The sequence below is a fragment of the Schistocerca cancellata genome, chromosome 2, assembly GCF_023864275.1.
Source record: "Schistocerca cancellata isolate TAMUIC-IGC-003103 chromosome 2, iqSchCanc2.1, whole genome shotgun sequence".
Classification (NCBI taxonomy): Eukaryota; Metazoa; Arthropoda; class Insecta; order Orthoptera; family Acrididae; genus Schistocerca; species Schistocerca cancellata.
This window is the reverse complement of record NC_064627.1, coordinates 1,062,952,443-1,062,978,116: the sequence shown is the minus strand read 5'-3', so window position 1 is coordinate 1,062,978,116 and position 25,674 is coordinate 1,062,952,443. Positions and strand designations below refer to the sequence as shown.

Below are 25,674 nucleotides of genomic sequence, written 5' to 3'. Positions count from 1 at the left end.
CCTCGGCACGAATCCGCCAGGCGGACTTATGTCGAGGTCCGGTGAGCCGGCCAGTCTGTGGATGGTTTTTAGGCGATTTTCCAATTGTCTCGGCGAATGCGGGCTTGTTCCCCTTATTCCGCCTCAGCTACACTAATGTCGGCGATTGCTGCGCAAACAAGTTCTCCACATACGCGTACACCACCATTACTCTACCACGTAAACATAGGGGTTACACTCGTCTGGTGTGAGACGTTCCTTGGGGGGTCCACCGGGGCCGAACCGCACAATAACCCTGGGTTCGATGTGGGGCGGCAGAGGGGTGAAGTGGACTGCGGTAGTCGTCATGGGGTTGTGGACCACTGCGGCTGCGGCGGGGACGGAGTCTCTCCGTCGTTTCTAGGCCCCCGGTTAACATACAACGTACAACAATGTTAAACTCTTCTGGGTTGTTAGACCGCGTCATATTTCCTCTAAAATAACCGACGTCTCGACCCCTCCCCTGGGATCTTCTTCGGGATATTCCGGCAATAGTGGACACCGTAAGATCCTGAAGAAGATGCAAACAGAGGGACCGAAACGTCGATTATTTTAGAGGCCTAACAACCCAGAAGATTTAAGTTTAGAGAGGGGCTAGTTGATCAGCAGTGTTTTTTGGCTCACCTGTGGGCCCGAAGAGCGCGTTGTAGCAGGGGTGGGTGCAGTAGGGCTTTCCCTCGTGCTCGGCGTGGCTGCCCGGGGTCAGCGTCTTGTTGCACTTCTCGCAGCGCAGGCACGCCGAGTGCCAGTCCTTGCCCAGCGACGTCTTCCGCTCCGCTGCAACACGCACAAAGCGCACGCACGTCAGGCATCAGCACGCAGCACACACAACGCATCACGCACCTCGCAATGCTGCAACGCGGAAGGCGAGCTCTCCTCTGCACACGCCGCGTGCATCTTAAGGAGGACAGGCAGCGACAGCAGGTTCTTTATTTGTATCTGTTTCCACTTTAACTTTTTATTAGCGTTGCTGCACACAATGTGCACAGAAAACGTGTAGCGAAGCTTTCAGAACACGTTGCTTCCATGATGCTGTATACATTTTTACATACACACACAGACACACACACACACACACACACACACACACACACACACACACACGCACGCACGCACACGCACACACACAAACGCGCATGAGCATACACACCAATCTTCAACTCAGCTTTGTATGCTGTTTCATTTATTTCCAATCGATTTCGAATCCTTTTTATGGATCCACATTCGCACTTATTAGACGCCGTTATCGAAATTGCGTACACACGGCGGAAATATGGAAGCAAAGCACGAAAAGTGCAACACATTACCATGTCTAATACAACGTAGGAAACCAGTTAGCATTCAAAACAGCTTCCAGTCGTCTCGGAATGGATAACTACAGGTCCTGTACGGTTCTCAAGAGAATCTGACACCATACGTCGATCAGTTGTAGAATTTTGGAACACGTATTGTGTTCGAGTATAATGACTTTTCTGGAGACTAGAAATCTACTCTGTAGGAATCAGCATGGGTTTCGAAAAAGACGGTCATGTGAAACCCAGCTCGCGCTATTCGTCCACGAGACTCAGAGGGCCATAGACACGGGTTCACAGGTAGATGCCGTGTTTCTTGACTTCCGCAAGGCGTTCGATACAGTTCCTCACAGTCGTTTAATGAACAAAGTAAGAGCATATGGACTATCAGACCAATTGTGTGATTGGATTGAGGAGTTCCTAGATAACAGGACGCAGCATGTCATTCTCAATGGAGAGAAGTCTTCCGAAGTAAGAGTGATTTCAGGTGTGCCGCAGGGGAGTGTCATAGGACTGTTGCTATTCACAATATACATAAATGACCTGGTGGATGACATCGGAAGTTCACTGAGGCTTTTTGCAGATGATACTGTGGTGTATCGAGAGGTTGTAACAATGGAAAATTGTACTGAAATGCAGGAGGATCTGCAGCAAATTGACGCATGGTGCAGGGAATGGCAATTGAATCTCAATGTAGACAAGTGTAGTGTGCTGCGAATACACAGAAAGATAGATCCTTTATCATTTAGCTACAAAATAGCAGGTCAGCAACTGGAAGCAGTTAATACCATAAATTATCTGGAAGTACGTATTAGGAGTGATTTAAAATGGAATGATCATATAATGTTGATCGTCGGTAAAGCAGATGCCAGACTGAGATTCATTGGAAGAATCCTAAGGAAATGCAATCAGAAAACAAAGGAAGTAGGTTACAGTACGCTTGTTCGCCCACTGCTTGAATACTGCTCAGCAGTGTGGGATCCGTACCAGATAGGGTTGACAGAAGATATAGAGAAGATCCAACGGAGAGCAGCGCGCTTCATTACAGGATCATTTAGTAATCGCGAAAGCGTTACGGAGATGATAGATAAACTCCAGTGGAAGACTCTGCAGGAGAGACGCTCAGTAGCTCGGTACGGGCTTTTGTTAAAGTTTCGAGAACATACCTTCACCAAAGAGTCAAGCAGTATATTGCTCTCTCCTACGTATATCTCGCGAAGAGACCATGAGGATAAAATCAGAGAGATTAGAGCCCACACAGAGGCACACCGACAATCCTTCTTTCCACGAACAATACGAGACTGGACTAGAAGGGAGAACCGATAGAGGTACTCAAGGTACCCTCCGCCACACACCGTCAGGTGGCTTGCGGAGTATGGATGTAGACGTAGATTCTTCCACCGAGCGAGATGGCGCAGTGGTTAGCAAAGTGGACTCGCATTCGGGAGGATGACGGTTCAAACCGGCGTGCGGCCATCCTGATTTAGGTCTTCTGTGATTTCCGTAATCGCTTCAGGCAAATGACGGGATGGTTCTTTTGAAAGGGCACGGCCGACTTCCTTCCCCATTCTTCCATAATCCGATGGAACCGATGGCCTCGCTATTCGGTCCCCTTATCCCAAACTATTGCTATTTGGGGAGCAAAATAACGCATGATGGTCGAAGTAGAGAGGATATAAAATGTAGACTGGCAATGGCAAGGAAAGCGTTTCTAAAGAAGAGAAATTTGTTAACGTCAAGTATAGATTTAAGTGTCAGGAAATCGTTTCTGAAAGTATCTGTATGGAGTGTAGCCACGTACGGAAGTCAAACGTGGACGATAAATAGTTTAGACAAGAAGAGAATAGAAGCTTTCGAAATGTGGTGCTACAGAAGAATGATGAAGACTAGATGGGTAGACCACATAACTAATGAGGAGGTAATGAGTAGAACTGGGGAGAGGAGAAATTTGTGGCACAACTCGACTGGAAGAAAAGATCGCTTGGTAGGATATATTCTGAGGCATCAAGAGATCACCAATTTTGTATTGGAGGGCAGCGTGGAGGGTAAAAATCGTAGAGAGAGACCAAGAGATGAATACACTAGACAGATTCAGAAGGATGTAGGTTGCAGTAGGTACTGGGAAATGAAGAATCTTGCACAGGTTAGAGTAGCATGGAGAGCTGCATCAAACCAGTCTCAGGACTGAAGACCACAACACAACAACATCCTAAATCAACCAACCATTCTTCCTACAAAATAGTGGCAAGTTCAGATAAGATGATGGAGGCGGGTAGCGATCATGTACACTTCTATTTGAAGTAGACCATAAAGGCTTAATAATACAGCGATCTGGCCACTATGAAGCCCAGGGGAGATGCGACGATTCATCCTCTTGTTCACAAAACCAGTCCTAGACGAATTGAGTTGTGTGAACAGGGGCCCTGTTGTCTTGGAACTCAGCATCCTTACTCAGGAACACAGTTTTTTCCATAGGGTGGACCTGACCAGCCAAAAATATCACATTATAGTTCAAATGGCCCTGAGCACTATGAGACTTAACGTCTGAGGTCATCAGTCTCCTAGAACTTAGAACTACTTAAACCTAACTAACCTAAAGACACCACACACATCCATGCCCGAAGCAGGATTCGAACCTACAACCGTAGCGGTTGCACGGTTCGAGACTGAAGTCATCCGAAGACCAGTATCAGTTGCAAAGCAATTTACAAAAGATTGCTGTATGGTGTGGCAGGTGGCAGTTGACGCAAAATAACGAAAAGTGTGAGGTGATCCACATGAGTTCCAAAAGAAATCCGTTGGAATTCGATTACTCGATAAATAGTACAATTCTCAAGGCTGTCAATTCAACTAAGTAGCTGGGTGTAAAAATTACGAACAACTTGTGTAAAAATTACGAACAACTTCAGTTGGAAAGACCACATAGATAATATTGTGGGGAAGGCGAGCCAAAGGTTGCGTTTCATTGGCAGGACACTTAGAAGATGCAACAAGTCCACTAAAGAGGCAGCTTACACTACACTCGTTCGTCCTCTGTTACAATATTACTGCGCGGTGTGGGATCCTTACCAGGTGGGATTGACAGAGGACATTGAGAGGGAGAGAGTGTGGCAGATATGATACGCGAGTTGGGATGGAAGTCATTAAGGGGCTCCGGAACGCCCTATACTTGCAATGTTAAAATAACGCTTATAAATTACATCTTTCCTCACAAAGTATTTGAGGTAGGAAGTTGAACCCGGAACGCCCTATACTTGCAATGTTGGAATAACGCTTATAAATTACATCTTTCCTCACAAAGTATTTGAGGTAGGAAGTTGAACTTTTTACAGATTATTTATTGGAATATGGGCTACAACTCAACAAAGGGATTTTACAAAATTTTAGTTCAGTTATTAAAGATGATTTTTTTCAATTGTAATGAAAATTCACAACATTTTTTTGCAATTTTTTATTTATATATTCAAAAATATACAGTTTTTTTGGAAAAAGGCTGTGTTAAATTATGCAGAAGGTACTGTGTAACATTTACTGAAAGTTTGAAACAAATATGTTTGAAAGATCCTTAGAAAACATGTAATTAGTATGAGAAAATAAAAGTTTTGGGAATCGAGCGACAAAGATTGGATTAACTTTTTAGTGCATTCCAGGTCCATAGGATGGATTATCTTCATCCTCTGCAAACTCTTCCTCCAGCTTCCTCTTGTTCCTCCTCCTGTTTACTCTTGCTTGTATTTCTAGACTCTTTACAGCCCTGTCTGCAGCCCGAAGGCGTTCCTTGTCTAAAGCAAGCATCGCTCGTACCATGTTAGAATGTTATTATTTACAGTTATAACACATACCTTTGGCTTTCCAACATTTCTCCTTTTCTTAAAAGCCTTCAGAGGATTTATAATAACTTTACTTTTACTCATTATTATACTTCAACAAAACAGAGACGCAAGAAACAGAATTAATTACGAATATTTTCGAGATAACGACAGAGTAAATAAACATGAAACAATCGACAATCACACCAGCGATATATATTGAACCATCACAGGTTAGCCACAACACATACTTTATCTCACATCACTAAAATGTACCTGATGAACACGGACGTTAATAATAACACCATTTGACAGCAGTTTAACAGCGCCACAGTGGGTCACGCCCATGTAGAACACATTTCAAAAAAAATTTAAAAATAGTTGTAGTCTTCGGAATTGAATAAATTATATATCTATTAAAAGGTAATAGTCTGCAGATTCAGAAAACGCAAAAATTTAAAAATTGAGCTTTTCATGATTTTGAGCCTTTCCGGAGCCCCTTAAAGCAAAGACGTTTTTCGTAGTGGTGTGATCTATTTACGAAATTTCAGTCACCAACTTTCTCTTCCGAATGCGAAAATATTTTGTTGAGCCCAACCTACATAGGTAGGAATGATCATCAAAATAAAATAAAAGAAATCAGAGCTCGAACAGAAAGGTTTAGGTGTTCGTTGTCCCGCGCGCTGTTCAGGAGAGGAATGGTAGGGAGATAGTATGATTGTGGTTCGATGAACCCTCTGCCACGCACTTAAATGTGAATTGCAGAGTAATCATGTAGATGTAGAACCGCTCGGCCACTACGCTCGGTCTATCACATAACCATTGGCAGTAATGCGACCTTACAAAGTCAGCACGGTGTCCATCGAATACCACGACATGGCTGCCCAAATCGTCACCGAAACCCTCCAACCCCCTCCCCCCCCAATATTTCAATCTCGGGCCACCCCCCCCCCCCCAATATTTCAATCTTGGGCCATAAACTCGGAAAGAATTTGGAAACCGCGAAAAGAGACTAAGCCGACCAAATAACTTTCTTTCATTGCTCCATAGTCCAGGTTTTATGGCTTTGACTCCACGTTACGGGCATTTGCATCAGTGATGAATGGTTTCAAAATTCCAGCTCGCCCTGCAGTTCGCTGCTTATGGAGCTCCCTTCGTGTTGTTTCTGCAGGTGTCGTCGTCTTATTTATCATCACAGTCCTCTTCCTGTACTCGGGGTAAACTTCGATAAGGTGCCTCTTGAAACACCAAACACTTCAGCTCTTTTGGTTATGGAAGAATCCACCATTACGAGCATCATCCATTTGCTACGTTCGAATGTATAAGGGAGCGATAGTAAGTTTCCGTTAGAGGAGTGTACAGTACAGAATGGGAATGCCAATCAGATAACCGTCACACCGACGGACTAGGTTGAAGAGGCGTGTTTGGTAGAACACCGTGCCTTGCTGCGTGAAGAAAATCGCAACTGCCTGCTGCACATCCTCGTCCGACAAGAGTCGTCGACCCGTCAAGGCCTTTTTTAAGGGACCGAAGGCGTAATAATCGTATAGGACTATAAGGCGGGTGCTGGAGTGTGTTCCATTTGAGTTGGCGAAGCTTCTGCGTTACATCTGCGATATGGAGACGTGCGTTATCGTGAACAGTAGCACCTCCTTGTCGGACACCATTCCTCAAGAGTGGTTTTCGACGGACATGCTGCCCGATACACTTTCTTCATTCTACGAGGAATGTCTACCGGTGTTTGTTCTCCGGCAGCCAAGAAAAGAATAACGCAGCACGTTGGTCCTGTTTGGACGCATGTGGCAATAACGTAGCCATTGTTCGCGTTTGCGCGTGTACTGCTCGCAAGTCGGAAAGACACGAATGCCACACTAACCCATTAGCTACATGTCGGTGCTTGTATACCCGCATCGAAGTCGCGCTACGTTGAATACGCGCTGCAGCACGCCCTCAATCGGAAACTTTTGGATCGCCCTTTATACACTCCTGGAAATTGAAATAAGAACACCGTGAATTCATTGTCCCAGGAAGGGGAAACTTTATTGACACATTCCTGGGGTCAGATACATCACATGATCACACTGACAGAACCACAGGCACATAGACACAGGCAACAGAGCATGCACAATGTCGGCACTAGTACAGTGTATATCCACCTTTCGCAGCAATGCAGGCTGCTATTCTCCCACGGAGACGATCGTAGAGATGCTGGATGTAGTCCTGTGGAACGGCTTGCCATGCCATTTCCACCTGGCGCCTCAGTTGGACCAGCGTTCGTGCTGCACGTGCAGACCGCGTGAGACGACGCTTCATCCAGTCCCAAACATGCTCAATTGGGGACAGATCCGGAGATCTTGCTGGCCAGGATAGTTGACTTACACCTTCTAGAGCACGTTGGGTGGCACGGGATACATGCGGACGTGCATTGTCCTGTTGGAACAGCAAGTTCCCTTGCCGGTCTAGGAATGGTAGAACGATGGGTTCGATGACGGTTTGGATGTACCGTGCACTATCCAGTGTCCCCTCGACGATCACCAGTGGTGTACGGCCAGTGTAGGAGATCGCTCCCCCCACCATGATGCCGGGTGTTGGCCCTGTGTGCCTCGGTCGTATGCAGTCCTGATTGTGGCGCTCACCTGCACGGCGCCAAACACGCATACGACCATCATTGGCACCAAGGCAGAAGCGACTCTCATCGCTGAAGACGACACGTCTCCATTCGTCCCTCCATTCACGCCTGTCGCGACACCACTGGAGGCGGGCTGCACGATGTTGGGGCGTGAGCGGAAGACGGCCTAACGGTGTGCGGGACCGTAGCCCAGCTTCATGGAGACGGTTGCGAATGGTCCTCGCCGTTACCCCAGGAGCAACAGTGTCCCTAATTTGCTGGGAAGTGGCGGTGCGGTCCCCTACGGCACTGCGTAGGATCCTACGGTCTTGGCGTGCATCCGTGCGTCGCTGCGGTCCGGTCCCAGGTCGACGGGCACGTGCACCTTCCGCCGACCACTGGCGACAACATCGTTGTACTGTGGAGACCTCACGCCCCATGTGTTGAGCAATTCGGCGGTACGTCCACCCGGCCTCCCGCATGCCCACTATACGCCCTCGCTCAAAGTCCGTCAACTGCACATACGGTTCACGTCCACGCTGTCGCGGCATGCTACCAGTGTTAAAGACTGCGATGGAGCTCCGTATGCCACGGCAAACTGGCTGACACTGACGGCGGCGGTGCACAAATGCTGCGCAGCTAGCGCCATTCGACGGCCAACACCGCGGTTCCTGGTGTGTCCGCTGTGCCGTGCGTGTGATCATTGCTTGTACAGCCCTCTCGCAGTGTCCGGAGCAAGTATGGTGGGTCTGACACACCGGTGTCAATGTGTTCTTTTTTCCATTTCCAGGAGTGTATTTGGGTCCGACAAAATGCACTCACAACTGCACAGAACACTGGTCTAACGACGACTGATACTTGCGGCAACGTACCGGTATTGAGGACACTGCATAGGTGGCGTTCGTCGTCAAATACACTACTGGTCATTAAAATTGCTACACCAGGAAGATGACGTGCTACAGACACGAAATTAAAACGACAGGAAGAAGATGCTGTGATATGCAAATGATTAGCTTTTCAGAGCATTCACACAAGGCTGGCGCCGGTGGCGACACCTACAACGTGCTGACATTAGGAAAGTTTCCAACCGATTTCTCGTACACAAACAGCAGTCGATCGGCGTTGCCTGGTGAAACGTTGTTGTGATGCCTCGTCTAAGGAGGAGAAATGCGTACCTTCACGTTTCCGACTTTGATAAAGTCGGATTGTAGCCTATCGCGATTACGGTTTGCTGCTCGCGTTGGTCGAGATCCAGTGACTGTTAGAATATGGAATCGGTGTGTTCAGGAGGAAAATACGGAACGCCGTGCTGGATCCTAACGGCCTCGTAATCACTAGCAATCGAGATGGCAGGCATCTTATCCGCATCGCTGTAACGGATCGTGCAGCCACGTCTCGATCCCTGAGTCAACAGATGGGGACGTTTTCAAGACAACAATCATCTGCACGAACAGTTCGACGACGTTTGCAACAGCATCGACTATCAGCTCGGAGACCATGAGTGCGGTTACCCTTGACGCTGCATCACAGCCAGGAGCGCCTGCGACGGTGTACTCAACGACGAACCTGCGTGCACGAATGGCAAAACGTCATTTTTTCGGATGAATCTAGGTTCTGTTGACAGCATCATGATAGTCGCACTCGTGTTTGGCGACATCGCGGTGAACGCACATTGGAAGCGTGTATTCGTCATCGTCATACTGGCGTATCACCCGGCGTGATGGTATGGGGTGCCATTGATTACACGTCTCGGTCACCTATTGTTCGTATTGACGGCACTTTGAACAGTGGACGTTACATTTCAGATGTGTTACGACCCGTGGCTCTACCCTTCATTCGATCCCTGCGATACCCTAATTTTCAGCAGGATAATGCACGACCGCATACTGCAGGTCCTGTACGGGCCTTTCTGGATACAGATAATGTTCGACTGCTGCCCTGGCCAGCACATTCTCCAGATCTCTCACCAATTGAAAACGTCTGGTCAATGGTGGCCAAGCAACTGGCTCGTCACAATACGCCAGTCACTACTCTTGATGAACTGTGGTATCGGGTTGAAGCTGCATGGACAGCTGTACCTGTACACGCCATCCAAGCCCTGACTCAATGCCCAGGCGTATCAAGGCCGTTATTACGGCCAGAGGTGGTTGTTCTGGGTATTGATTTCTCAGGATCTATGCACCCAAATTGCGTGAAAATGTAATTACATGTCATTTCTAGTACAATATATTCGTCGAACGAATACCCGTTTATGATCTGCATTTCTTTTTGGTGCAGCAATTTTAATGGCCAGTAGTGTACAACAGCGCAGCTTGCAGGCTTGGCTAGCATCTGTATTTACGTTCAAGCATAAATTGCTCGCAATGTTTCCATATTTTTGTCCTGCCTCTGTACTTTCTAGTGTATAACACTTCCATAACTGTGCCTATGTGTCTGAAGATAAAGTCATAAAAACGCTTAGGAATAGATGGCAAAGAAAGTAAATAACAAGTGCAGCTCAGTGGAAAATATCCTGTGTACTCCATAACAAAAAAATTACAGTTTACATTTGACATAAAAATGTTATTAGTGCTGTTTTCTGCAGCTCTCCATCTCTGCTTAGCCAGTGCACAGTGCAACCTACATATATTTTAAACTGCCAACCGTGCGAGGCCTTGGTCTTTCTATCCCCCCCCCACCCCCCCCCCCCCCCACCCTCCAGTACTAGATCAATTCATGCTTCGGACTGCGTTCAATAAACATATACCTTCTCTCAGTCAACTCTGGTTAGAAATCTTTTTTTTCTCCTCAGACCGATTTAGTATCTCTTCATCAGCTACTCCGCTTGCCCATCTGATCTTCAGCATTCTCCTGTAACATGATATTTCAACAATTCTTTTCATGCCTGCACTGTTTATCATCAACGTATTTCTGATTTTAGGCGTCTTACTGAGGTTCCATGGCCAAAATGCTTCTACTTTTAATATAGACCTCACGGAAGTAGATCGTGCCACAGGGCGTTAACGCTCGAAATACTTTGCTGAGCTCCGCGACCTGCGTTCAACGACTACGGCCGGGTGACGCTTAGTTTTGAAAAGTCTGACACGCATCACAACAGTTTACTCGGTCCCGCTCAACAACATGTCTGCCTACGTAATCTGTAAGCGGCGTGACTCACTCACATTCGCCTAATGTACCTGTCATATCGTCCACACACTGCTCAATCCAAATGCGCTGAGGGATTTTTTTTTTTTAATAGAAGGGATGCTAAACATCTGGGTCCTAAAATAGTTAAAGACGGTGGTGGTTAAACAGTAAAACGTTAAAAGTTTCTACTGTGACAAATACAAACCTTTTTCTCCTAAATTCGAATTCACACAAACACGTACGCAAATAAAAACTTGAATTAAATACATTCTTAAAACATGAGTTGCAAACCTTGAAGACGGTATAGGAGTGACTAAATTACAGAGCAGGTACACATCACCAGTTGTTCACCCTACTACACATCATATTGTCGGTAGTATTCGGAATACACACCATTTGTTCAACCTACTACACATCATATTGTATGTAGTATTCGGAATACACTAATAATTGCCTCATCATATATGGAAGGTTGTTAGAAATAAATAGTACCAATTGTGTCACTTACTGACTAGTCTGTGATTTAGCGAAACGTCTACTAAAAATAAATATGAATTACTTTTCCTCATTTCGAAAATAAAATAGTTCAAAGAAAATTATTTTTCTTTATAAAGATTAGTTAGGCGCTAATATTGATATGATGATCCCCCCATTATCATATAAACATTAGGGGGCGTATTAGCTAGTACCTGATTGCACTCAGGTGTAATGGTCTCCGGAAGATTGGGAACCACTGGCGTAAGGTCTAGCCATTCGCTTGGATGTGTGTCCCAGACACCTGCATTCCATTTTCAGTTCAATAAAAATGAAGTCATTCTCTTCCTGATCCAAATGCTCGCTTTCCCGCCCCTCCCAGTAATTCACAACATTCACCTATCCTTTGCTGGTTGTGCAAGCCTCAGTTTTTGAATGATTTTATTGTACTACGTATTACAGGGAATGGGTCCAGCCGCGGCAGGTGGACGAGCTTTCGGCCGAGTCCTCCTGAGCCACCGTCAGGTGGTGACACTCGAGTGATTTCTGCTGCCGTCACTGGTGCCCACCCCAGCGCCCTATGAGGTACTGTTTTCGTTGCGTGCGCTCCTCACCCACTTCAGCCTTCCGATGGACAGGTCCCAAACCGTGCTTAGCTGCAGGCCACTGTCTTTATCGAGGGTCTTGTCAGAAATTCGATTGTTTCTTATACAACGCTGTCGCAGAAACTATCTGTCCGTTTCATAATGTAAGTCTTGTCGAACGTAATTCTATGTCCGTTTTCCGGACCACGTTTCGCTACCGTTCATTTCTCGATATATGGTAGGCGCAAACGTAGACATACAAAAGTTGGTAGAAATTCGCTCGTCCTTAAGATGGTCAATGCGCGAAGCGCACAACTTCCACCGTCATACCTTAGGAATCAAACCTGCCGAGAGCATACGTAAAAACACTAGCCGGGTAGAAGCCTTCTATCCACTCACTCGTTGTGCAGTCTACTCATTCACGCACGAGGATGGTACAAACATACCGTTGTTTGACTCACGCGCAGACTCCCTGACGTAGAGAAGGAACTGGAAGAGTTGAGAGCAAATAAATCACCAGGTCCAGATGGAATTACTACTCGGTCTTACAGAGAATACTCTAACGCACTAGCCCCTTATTTAGCTTGCATTCACCGTCAACCTCTCGCCTAGAGCAAAGTCCCAAGCGACTGGACAATAGCGCAGGTGACTCCTCTAAATAAGGAGGGTAAAAGAACGGACCTCGTAATTACAGACCAATATCCTTAACATCGGTTTGCTGCAGAATCCACGAACACATTCTGAATTCGGATATAATAAATTTCCTTGAGACAGAAAAGCTCAGTCGGCCGCTGTGGCCGAGTGGTACTGTGCGCTTCAGTCTGAAACCACTCTACCGCTACTGTCGCAGGTTCGAATCCTGCCTGGGGCATGGATGTGTGTAATGTCCTCAGGTTAGTTAGATTTAAGTAGTTCTAAGTTCTAGGGGGACTGATGGCCTCAGATGTTAAGTCCCATAGTGCTCAGAGCCATTTTAACCATTTTTTTTAGAAAAGCTGATGTTCACGTATAAGCATGGATTTAGAAAGCAATCGGCCGTACGAAACTCAGCTTGCGCTTTTCTCACATTCTCTCCTACAAACAATGGATAGAAAGCAATCAGGCAAATGCCATATTCCTAGATTTCCGGTAAGCGTTGGACACGGCGCCCCGCTACAGACTGTTAACGAAGGTCTGAGCATACGGAACAGGTTCTCAGAGACATGAGTGCCTCGAAGACTTCTTTAGTAATAGAATGAAGTATGTTGTCCTCGACGTCGAGTGTTCGTTAGAGACAAGGGTATCGTCAGGAGCGCCCCAGGGAAGTGTGATAGGACTCTCTTAATCTCTATACACATAAATAGAACTGTTGGACAGGCTAAGCAGCAGTCTGCGGTTGTTTGCTGATGATGTTTCGGTTTACGGAAAGGTGTCGTCCTTGAGTGACTGTAGCGGGATACAAGATGACTTAGACAAAATTACTAGTTGGTATGGTGAAAAATGCAACGTTATGAGGATGAATAGGAAAAACAATCCTGTAACGTTCAAATACAGCATTAGTAGTCTGCTGCTTGACATAGTCGCAACGATTACATATTTAGGCGCAACGATGCAAAGCGATATGAAATGGGAAGAGCACGTCAGGTTGGTAGTCTATTCGCAGCATAGCCTACAGACAGCACACACATATACCAATGAATGTACCTGCAAAATTACGTCATCGTACGACACATAGCTCAGGAGGTATGACGTCATAAACACTCAGATGCGTGAAAAATTAGCTTTTACTGGAAACCGACTGTAGGTCACGGCGTGCGAATTATCCAAACTATATACGTCCGGTAATGAGCACACTTGGCGACTTCCAAAAACTTTAAGCGTAATTTCAAATCTTTCCTCAACCTCCTCTCGCTCACTTGCTCATAGTCAAATGTTTAACACATTAGTTCTTTTCTAAAGTAATTAGACGTCTGAAGCTACACTCCTGGAAATTGAAATAAGAACACCGTGAATTCATTGTCCCAGGAAGGGGAAACTTTATTGACACATTCCTGGGGTCAGATATATCACATGATCACACTGACAGAACCACAGGCACATAGACACAGGCAACAGAGCATGCACAATGTCTGCACTAGTACAGTGTATATCCACCTTTCGCAGCAATGCTGGCTGCTATTCTCCCATGGAGACGATCGTAGAGATGCTGGATGTAGTCCTGTGGAACGGCTTGCCATGCCATTTCCCCTTGGCGCCTCAGTTGGACCAGCGTTCGTGCTGGACGTGCAGACCGCGTGAGACGACGCTTCATCCAGTCCCAAACATGCTCAATGGGGGACAGATCCGGAGATCTTGCTGGCCAGGGTAGTTGACTTACACCTTCTAGAGCACGTTGGGTGGCACGGGATACATGCGGACGTGCATTGTCCTGTTGGAACAGCACGTTCCCTTGCCGGTCTAGGAATGGTAGAACGATGGGTTCGATGACGGTTTGGATGTACCGTGCACTATTCAGTGTCCCCTCGACGATCACCAGTGGTGTACGGCCAGTGTAGGAGATCGCTCCCCACACCATGATGCCGGGTGTTGGCCCTGTGTGCCTCGGTCGTATGCAGTCCTGATTGTGGCGCTCACCTGCACGGCACCAAACACGCATACGACCATCATTGGCACCAAGGCAGAAGCGACTCTCATCGCTGAAGACGACACGTCTCCATTCGTCCCTCCATTCACGCCTGTCGCGACACCACTGGAGGCGGGCTGCACGATGTTGGGGCGTGAGCGGAAGACGGCCTAACGGTGTGCGGGACCGTAGCCCAGCTTCGTGGAGACGGTTGCGAATGGTCCTCGCCGATACCCCAGGAGCAACAGTGTCCCTAATTTGCTGGGAAGTGGCGGTGCGGTCCCCTACGGCACTGCGTAGGATCACAGAGTAATATCTTTGTCTGTGGTAGGATCCTACGGTCTTGGCGTGCATCCGTGCGTCGCTGCGGTCCGGTCCTAGGTCGACGGGCACGTGCACCTTCCGCCGACCACTGGCGACAACATCGATGTACTGTGGAGACCTCACGCCCCACGTGTTGAGCAATTCGGCGGTACATCCACCCGGCCTCCCGCATGCCCACTATACGCCCTCGCTCAAAGTCCGTCAACTGCACATACGGTTCACGTCCACGCTGTCGCGGCATGCTACCAGTGTTAAAGACTGCGATGGAGCTCCGTATGCCACGGCAAACTGGCTGACACTGACGGCGGTGGTGCACAAATGCTGCGCAGCTAGCGCCATTCGACGGCCAACACCGCGGTTCCTGGTGTGTCCGCTGTGCCGTGCGTGTGATCATTGCTTGTACAGCCCTCTCGCAGTGTCCGGAGCAAGTATGGTGGGTCTGACACACCGGTGTCAATGTGTTCTTTTTTCCATTTCCAGGAATGTATTTTGCCCATGAGAGTTTGACTCTTTTAAAGTATCGGGGGTTTGCCGGTTGGGTAACAAAAGATCGAGTTAGGTAGGTGAACCTTGGGGACCCTTACCAGTGCCAAGGTAGACTTTTAGTTTGGATATCTAAATTAAACTATTCCACGTTTCTGAGATATAGCTTTGAGAGACAGAATGATTCTTTCGGAAACACGCAGTTTAGCATGAACAGCAAAGATCAATTACACTTCCCTGGGACACGCCAAACATTATGTCAGTGTCCCGAGATGACTCTGTGTTCAGTACAACGTGCTGCGTCGTGTCTGTCACTAAGATTTGAACAAGTTGCGAAACATGGTTAACTATCCCAAAGGATCATATTTTGTTAATGATACAGGGTATTTTCGAACGATGGAAAATTGATTTTTTATAACTTTATTAACTGTACGTGCCTGAACATTGTCCTGCAAAATGATGGTCAGGTCCTGCAGAAAGTGTCATCACTTCTGCCTCTAAGCTGGTCGTAAGTTGTGTTCCAAAAATGAACGGCATAGAGACAGAAGTGATGACACTTTCTGCGGCACCTGACCATCATGTTGCAGGACAATGCTCAGGCACGTACAGTGCAAGCTGTTACTGATTCGTTTGACTGATGGGGTTGCTAAGTGCTATACAACCTACTGCACTCCCCTGACTTAAGCCCTCGTGAGCTCAAATCAAATGTTCAAATGTGTGTGAAATCTTATGGGACTTAACTGCTAAGGTCATCAGTCCCTAAGCTTACACACTACTTAACCTAAATTATCCTAAGGACATACGAACACACCCTTGCCCGAGGGAGGACTCGAACCTCCGCCAGGACCAGCCGCACAGCCCATGACTGCAGCGCCTCAGACTGCTCGGCTAATCCCGCGCGGCTCTCGTGAGTTCAACTCAATTTCTAAACTGAAGGAAACACTTCACGGCATTCGCTTCAGAATTGCTACAAATTTGTCGGGCAATAGACTGCGCCGCTGGAACTGTCAACACAACTGGCTGTGCTAAGAGTATCCCACGACTTCCACATGGCTGACAGCGGGTTATACAAAATGCTGGTGACTACTTTGAAGGTCAGTAAAACTTTGAAACACGTATCTATTTTGTACGAGCTGTAAATGAATAGTTGCCACTATTAAAGTTCCAACCCTCGTACTTAAAAATGACCGCTATATACATTTCAGATTCAATGTCATGTATGGTGCCACGCCCCCTTTATTTCAATTACAGGAAACCATTAGTACTTCGAAAAACAGCTGGAAAAAGTTTGCTTCCAGCGATTTTGTTCGGTATATATTGCATACGTTGGAAACACTACTAGTTTCCAGCGTCTGTAAATGATCATCTTTGCTTCCGTTTACATCTGCTTTGGGGTAATTTTTTACGTCCTCCTAAAAGTTTGTTGCTTCTGGGCTACAGATATTTATGTGTGTAGATATTCTTTTGTACACAGTGATACGTTTCAGTGATCGAGATTGCAAGTGTCGAAAAATTTGGGCATAAGATCTGACTCTTAAGATGAAAGACTAATTGCCTGTCCGTGACAGACTAAAGGCGCAGGAAGCTGAAAGATGCGCTCTTCAAATGACAAAGTCGCAACAAGTGCTAAAGGAATGCCAAGAGGAAGTCTGAAGATGAAGAAAAGGAGCAGAATAAAGACTGCGCTTCAGGTACGTTCTGTCAGGCACAATTTCATAGACCCATACACTCCCAATTTCGCACAAGTTGAATTCTTCAGAATTTTGCTACACATATGTCCGTAGGTTTATAAAGCATCGTTCAAATTTTTTTTCTGTAACTTGAAATTATCCACACGTAACTAGCAGACCTAAACTTTATTGCGGTTTCAGCTAAATTATAGAGAAATAAAATGTTTAAATTAGAAAAAGATACTACAAATTAAAATATAAATTAGAATAAATATTTTTTTCCGATTAACATACAGCTGCAATGCGCGTAACTGATTTTTCCGCTTAACATACAGCTGCAATTTGCGTAACTGAATAGTCTAATATTTCAGCCATCGTGTCATACACATCTGATAAAATATTTAGTCTCCTTCACATGTGTATTATGGGATTAAAGGTGTCTGAATTGGGCCACGCACATTATAAAATTTTGTTCATCAGTTTCTTTTTGTTATTGTTTTCTCTAAACATCAATATATTCTAAACTGCTGGAAATACTTGTAAAATGTTTAGAGAGCTTTCTGCATTAACTGTAAAAAAACCGCAGAATCGTAAAACTTGCACAAAATAAATAGTAGATGAAACAAATAGGTGCTGATTTTCACACAATGTGGAGCCGGAAAGGTACCACGTGCCCTGAAAGTGTCGACGTGGTACTGGTTACGGGTATTGACCAAGTTTATCAGAACGTACTGCGTAGCTACAATTTGTGCGATGGGCCTGGCGCACAGCATACAGAGCAGTTTTTTGTATGTAAGCAGACAGGAATACATGTCTTAGCGCGAGAGTAATGCAGAAGAATCAGTTCTGTTTTCTTTGTGCCACTGGAGTGGACACGTGTTCTTGCGTCAAACTTTACACAAGTACGCTGTACATCATGTAAGCGTACAGCGGGGATTATAGAACAGCCTGGTTATTTAGCGCGGTTCACATCCCCAGAGTCGCTTCGCATCTCCGGGTGACGGACGGAAGCCAGAACAAGGGGCCTTGTTAGCGCGTCTGTTTGCAGGTAGCTGGCGCGTGCAACCCACGCACGAGCCGGACAGCTCGGTGCGTGCACGTGTGGGCCGCGTGTGCTGTCTCGCGAAGACATACAACACGCTGCGGAGACCGTGTAACAGAGGCACTGCTCTAGGCTGGCCGGCGTAACGTATTGTCGGCAGCGCTCTCTCTCTCTCTCTCTCTCTCTCTCTCTCTCTCTCACACACACACACACACACACACACACACACACACACTACTACATTAGTAGTGACAGTGCGGGGCCACATGCTGACGTAATTACGCAACACACACGGCTGTCCTGCTCTCTAATGCGACAGGAGACACTTCAAACCCTGATCCGGCCGCCCAGTATGAGATTTTTTTTTTTTCTCTCATTCGTTCCTCTATACATGTGGCACAACTGCTTCAACTAGGAGATTACTTGATGGATGATACTGCGTTTAACGCGCACGGCATCTAACACGTTAGCGCACATGAAGCCCCATTATCATTTAAAAAAAATCGTAACTTGGAAAGCATTAGAGACACAGAATCGTGGTTTGTTGTAAAAGGTTCACAAGCTCTAAAAGTTTTTTTCCTTCCTTTTTCCTTAGTTTAAGACTTGTCTTGAGAGTGCTACAAATGGCGACGGACCAGAAGAAGGCCCAAAGTGTTATCTGATGTGCAGAATTCAAATCTTTGATAACGGTACTGCGAATTCAACGGCGCCAGTATGTAAGGGCACAACTTCCAAAAAGAACCTCAATGTGAGACCTACAATGTTCAAATAACTTACGGAAATGCAGCCGGTGACAATACGAGACTGGAATGGAAGGGAGAACCGATAGAGGTACTCACGGTACCCTCCGCCACACACCGTCAGGTGGCTTGCGGAGTATGGATGTAGATGTAGATGGCTCTGACCACTACGCGACTTAACGTCTAAGGTCATCACTCCCTTAGAAGTTAGAGCTACTTTAACCTAACTAACCTAAGGGCATCACACACATCCATTCCCGAGGCAGGATTCGAACCTGCGACCGTAGCGGTCGCACGGTTCCAGAGTGAAGCGCCTAGAACCGCTCAGCCACACCGGCGTGCTCGACAGGTGATAACCCTGTCATTTTCAAGACAGCTGCACAGCGCTTACTTATATGAACACAATCATAATGAGTTAAAACTTTAAAGAGACAGGCAATGTCAAAGACCTTTCTCGAAGCGGGCGTCCGCCAGTGCCTTCAGACATGCTGACAGAGTACAAGCTGAGATTCTGCGCAGCCACCAGAAGTCAGTTCGTCATGCACCTCGCGAATTGCAGGAAGCAAGGCCAATTACACACAAAGTGCTACACAAGAGGTTACACCTTTTTGTGTACAAAGTTCAAATGGCCCATACAATGGAGCCAAACGATTGTCCTTTGCAGTACGTATTCACGTCTTCCATATTGGTCTCCACAGATGCTGACAATGACTAACTCAAAAGGTGCCTGTTTTCAGATGAAGCCACGTTCCGTATTTCTGGACAAGTGGATGGCCACATTTAGGGCTCCGAAAACGGACACGACAGATGTGCAAACATTCGTCCTACATCGAAGCTTAATGTTTCGCGTGACCTTATGCACGACTGGGTGATACACCCATTTTTATTCGCAGAGAAAACCATAAGGAGAAATGATTACCTGATACGACAGCCGTGCATCATCTTCCAGAATGATGGTGCACCCCCACGCTGCAACTTGACCGTGCAGGATGTGTTGAATGACACATTTCCTGAGGAGGAGGATTGGTCGTCATGGTCCCATGTAACCTCCCTGCGCTCTCCTCATGTCACGCCATTACACTTATTTTTGTGGAGTTGCGTCATGGTTTGCGTGTACACAAAACCATTCGGTGAAAGTGTTAAAACTGTGGCATATATTGACAGCTACTAAACGTTTTACATAATGCACGACGCTCATCTCTAACAATTGCCAAGTTAGCATTTTCTGAAATGTTAGCGGGGTTCATGTGGGGCGCGTACCCTAGAACAGTAAAGGGGTAGGGGGGTGGGGGGGGATGTTACATTGCTATTAAACAATCGTAAATTGTGCTACTCCTAATTTATTCTAAATTAGTCACACTTTATAGCTTATACATTAGTTAATTACAACTGTTAGCTATCCAATGGTATATTACATACCAAAGTAAGCAGAAAATATCCTGTTTTACACTCTACTGCAATCGAAAATTTTACGAGGGTTTGGTAATCTAGGGTTAAATAACGTAACATACGAGATATTATTTGCGATATAATTCTCTTCCTATCAGGATTTAAAGAACGATAGCGGGGCACTCTGTCAATATGTGAACTGCTGCTGAAAACTCTTCCTTGAACCAAAAAAGAAGGGGCAAACTGCCATAGAGCCGGAACGCCACGGAATCTGACAGCGTCGCTATATTAGTTACATGTATCGTATCTTACCTCACGACCCTCCCTTCCCACATCATGCGCAGTTACAAGAGGAACCATATCGAGCAGCGTGCGGTCTAATGTAGCGCTTTACGAAGTTTTCGAAACTAGAACAGCGTAGCAGTGCCACAGGAAGTACAGCACGACAGTGTCATCAAGGTCTTCAAGAAACTTGCGGGAAACTGCATTGCCTTACGCCTGTGGCAAGGCGGGTAAAAGCTCTCAACGAGGGACGTCAAAATGTGGCGGACATTCGTCGGCCAGATCTTGCCGTGTCAGTGGAGGAGAAATGTCCGCCTGCTGTTAGCGGGTTACTGGACAGTGATCGACGCCAAATGATCCGTGAACTGGCCCGAGGTGCAGGATTACCGCTTACGACTGTCTTGCAGATTCTGAAGAAACGCCAGGGCATGCGACGGATTCCGCACGATTTGACGGATATAAAGAAAGGGCTACGATACGATACTGCTCATAGCCTCTTGGTACGCTATGGTCGCGAAGCAGACGCTTTGTTACGCCGTATCATTACGTTGCTGTGCGTAACGTCTTAATCCCTACAGCAGAAAGAACTCTTCTTCAAATTTACAGGGAAAAGATGATACAGGGTGTCTAACGTTGATCCAAATAAGCCCTCTTGATATTGTACAATCATCCGAAACAAGTTGTGAGAACATGAAGAGATGTGACTGGTGACATTTATTTGTGTTTATAGGCGAACGACTAATGTTGAACGAAGAATGTACCGAGATCCTGGATTTCGGTACTTCCAGTAAGGTGAGGATTGTCATGGCGACCGATTCGCAGCTGTTTGATATTAGGACAGAGTACAGGAGGAAGGGCGGTGTTGGAAACACCTGGAAGGTTTAAGCCAAATTAGCTCGTCAGCGGCGCGTTGCTAACCCAGAGGGCGCCGAGGGACGAAGGCCCTCGCCTGTCATTTGGCTAATTCGCGAGTCCTGGAAACACCTCGGCTCATCTCATCAGGAGCTACGCCGCGCATCGCATCAGCGACCAGATTAATCATCGTCGCATTTCACGGTCGACCCCGCCACCGAGTCCCACCAGCAGTATACGCCACATAACACCCCTGGCGCAACGATCACCGGCACGCGCAAAAAATTGGGGATTTAAAAAAATACCGGCGAAACAAAATGAAAAAAAAGGAAGTTGGGCGAAGGTCCCTAGAGCGCGAGGGGGCTTCGAAAAAAAAGTGCGCCGCGAGGAAAAACAAATATGTGGGCGGGGATGGGGATGGGACCTGTCGGTGTTTGGGAAACAAAACCCCCGATGAAGCGCGTTAACGCAGGCCGCGGGGGGCGGAGAGGGGATTGTCGCCATCGCGCCGGCCGCGCGGATAGCCTATTTATTAGCGGCGCAAGGCAGTCCGGCACCCCTGGGCCCCTCCATTAGGCTAATTAGCTTCTAATTATCGCGCGCTCATTATTGTAATAGCGAACGTCCCGCGCCCTCGCGGCCGCCTTCCGAATTAAAAAGGAAAAGGCGGGCGGGCGGGCGGGCAGGCCAAGTGCGCCGTGGGCCGACCTGCAGCGGCGGGCCCGGAGCGTGGAGCGTGTCATTAGCGGAGCCAGAGGTTAATTTGCAGACCGCGCTGCGCGAGCCGAGGCGCAGCGTCTCCCCTGGAGACTCCGTCGCCACTGTGCGGACGCGGGGCCAGCGTTGCTGCGACGCCTAGAGACGACGCGCCGCGGCTAATTGCTGCTGCCAAATGGCGCCCGTACGCCGCTTCCCTGCAGGCTCCGGGTCTTTTCTTTTTTTTCCCGAATGGCGTGCTGTTTTACGAAATTACACTGCCTGCCTCACCTGGTTACTTGCAAGAGGCAGTACTGTACATACGTACACTCCACAGACTGGGGATAGACTAAACTGCTAATTACGAGAAATAAGCTACAAAGTTCCAATATACCCAAGTAACAGTTTCCAGAACATACTAAAAATTTAATAGCTTCCGCATGTAACGGGACATCCTCCTCCAACATTACTTTTCCTCAACAGTCGCTGTCGATACCGAGTATTATTTTTCGAATTTTGAACAGGTCAATAGTATTTCACTTGCTTTTCTGAAAACTTCCATGAAATTTTATACACAGTATGTTACATCTCAAGGTAAAATTTATGAAAAGGAATTACGAGGGTGAGTCAAATGAAAACCTTAAATTTGTAATAACAAATCGAAATTTCGCGCCGTTTTCCTGTAAGTTGATAAGCGTGCTACAAACAGCGTGCAGAATGGCCTGTAAGGGGCAGCACAGTGTAGATGCACACATACCGTCGCAGTATCAGTATAAAGATGGTCGCCCCACTTGCGACTTGCACCAGGGAAGAACAGCGTTCTGTTATTCGATTTTTGCGTAGTGAAGGTGTGAAACCTATTCAAATTCATCGACGAATGAAGGTTCAGTACGGTGATGCATGTTTTTCACAGCAGCAGATCTACAAATGGAGCAGGAAGCAAGCAAATGGTGTGACTTCAGCGGAAGATGCTCCTCGTACAGGTCAGGCACAACGAGTTGTGACTTCGTGAATATTGCAGCAGCTGAAGACATAGTGAAGGAAAACCGCCGAGTGACACTGAATGACATTGTAGCAAGGGTACAGATTAGTCATGGGTCAGCACACCGCATTGTGCATGATGTGCTCCAGTTTCACAAAGTGTCTGCAAGATGGATGCCACGGCAGCTGACTCCGGAATGAGAGAACAACGTGTTGATGCTTGTGAAGAACTTCTTCAGCGCTTTGAACGAGTAGGTGATGGCTTCCTTGCAACAGTCGTTACTGGGGACGAAACCTGGTTTCACTTCCACCAAACGGAAACAAAGACAGCGAGCAAGGAATGGCACCATTCCTCATCACCAAAACCAAAGAAGTTTCGAAGAGAACCATCAGCAGGGAAGGTTATGCTGACTCTCTTTTGGGCCGAAAAAGGCGTCATTTTGGAGCATCACATGCCTAGAGGGACCACTGTCACCAGCGCATCATACACAGATCTCCTACAAAATCATCTCCGGCTTGCAATCGCATCAAAGCGATGCGTATTGCTGGCAGCAGGTGTCCTTTTGCAACATGACAATGCAAGGCCCCACACTGCCCGTACAACAGTTGCAACAATCACAGACCTGCATTTTAAGTGTCGTCCTCATCCACCATGCTCATCAGACCTGGCCCCAAGTGATTTCCATGTGTCTGGACCACTCAGAGACGCAATGGGAGGAAAAAGTTCCGTTCTGATGAAGAGGTACGCCACGCGGTGCATGAGTGGTTGCGCGGACTGCCAAAAGAATTTTTTTCTAAAGGAATTTATGCACTTTGTAAGCGCTGGAGGGCTTGCATTGAGAGTGTGGGAGATTATGTTGAAAAGTGATACAGCTTTTTACCACTTATGCACAATAAACAATATTTAAAAATATTTAAGGTTTTCATTTGGCTCACCCCCGTACTTTATAAAATATTTTAGTTTCGATGTTATAATCGATAAGTACTAGTTCTGAATGCACAGTAAAAATTATTTTTTTAGAAACATTTGAAATTATGAAATATTTGCTCACTTGAAATTTCTATTATTAATTACGCAATCCTGTACTGTTTACTATGTTTATTTCTTTAGTCATTTATGAAATAATAGAAATTAATAATATAACGAAAACTAGTAGTAATTGATTTATTAAGAAAAATTGTAAACCATTTGGAATATTGTTTTTTCCGCAGAGTGAGAGAGTCGTAAGCTTACCTCTGATGTGATCGGCCGTATTCTTGTATAATAGGTGCGAATAATGTAATTTCGGCTTTGTTAACGTGAAAAATCAAAAGACTGTATGATACTAAAATGTGAGAAAATATACGTATTTACATAAAAAAGTCTGCAACAACAATCTTCAAATTTATTTAGATCAAACCACCCATGAGGACCTGATGTGATATTTTCAGCTTCAAGAATCAGAACCCTATACAAGAAGAACTGGACAAGCTAGCCGCACGGTCTGAGGCACCTTGTCACGGTCCGCGCGGCTGCCCCCGTCGGAGGTTCGAGTCCTCCCTCGGGCTTGGATGTGTGTGTTGTCCTTAGCGCAAGTTAGTTTAAGTTAGATTAAGTAGCGTGTAAGCTCAGGGACCGATGACCTCAGCAGTTTGGTCCCATAGAACTTACCACGAATTTCCAACATGTCAAGCTAAGTAAACTTGAAAGTTTCTTGTAATCTTCGTTCCTTTTAAAATATTCATAAAGACTATGCTTATTAATTACTTGGACTGGGCATTGTTTAATGTGGACAATAGCTGGAAGAAGGAAGGAAGGGGGAGATAACACGCATAATTCTGTGAAATCACAAAATAGTTTGGGTTACTGTACATTAAGGACAGCATTATCAATAAAATTTGATATTGTCAAACTAAAATTTGATATTGTCAAACTGCAGTGCGCGATCTATTTTGGAGAATACTTTTTTATTTATTCACAATTGTTTTGTTAGCTTTGGATGGGCTTGCAACAGTTTACCGGTTTCGGCTCTTACCAGCCATCATCAGGATCTGTATCTGGTTTTATCCTTGTGCACACTGCACGAGATGGACGTTGAAGTCATAGCTGGGCGATGCTAATCGAAAAGTTAACTCCGCAAATCGCTGATCCTTTACTAAAGAAATTAACTTCGTCAAAAGTTAAAGCGTTACTTTACAGGAGACTTATCGGAAGTTAAAGTTAATCGTTAACTCGCAATAGTAAACTTTACGTTGCGGATGTAATGAAATGAAAAAGTGAATAAAACGTATTACTGTTGTTTAAATAAAAATGCCAATTATGCCAAAAGACTCCCCAATGCTTTTCTGTCGTATTCTTTTAACCGGAATAATGCCACTGCCTACGGCGTCTGTATCTAAATGTTGAATGTTGATTTTTCTTTTTGCCTTTTCACGATCGGATCCTGCCATCACTGTTTCTTCAAGCTGTCACACCGCCGTTTCATGCGCTCTTCTTATGTGTTCAAAAATGGCTCTGAGCACTATGGGACTTAACATCTGTGGTCATCAGTCCCCTAGAACTTAGAACTACTTAAACCTAACTGACCTAAGGACATCACACACATCCATGCCCGAGGCAGGAATCGAACCTGCGACCGTAGCGGTCACGCGGTTCCAGACTGAAGTGCCTAGAACCACACGGCCACACCGGCCGGCCTCTTATGTGTTGTTTAAGGCTCGAA

The 25,674-nt window shown here is 46.2% G+C and overlaps 1 protein-coding gene across 1 annotated transcript in view; it reads right to left on the bottom strand.

Annotated features, from left to right (window-relative positions):
- LOC126149564 (cysteine-rich protein 1-like) overlaps nt 1-25,674 on the bottom strand; it is a 149,588-nt gene that overhangs the window by 6,539 nt on the left and 117,375 nt on the right. Inside the window, exon 2 of the mRNA XM_049915823.1 lies at nt 643-795. Within this exon, the coding sequence (XP_049771780.1) occupies nt 643-795 (153 nt within the window). The remainder of the gene's footprint in view (nt 1-642; nt 796-25,674) is intronic.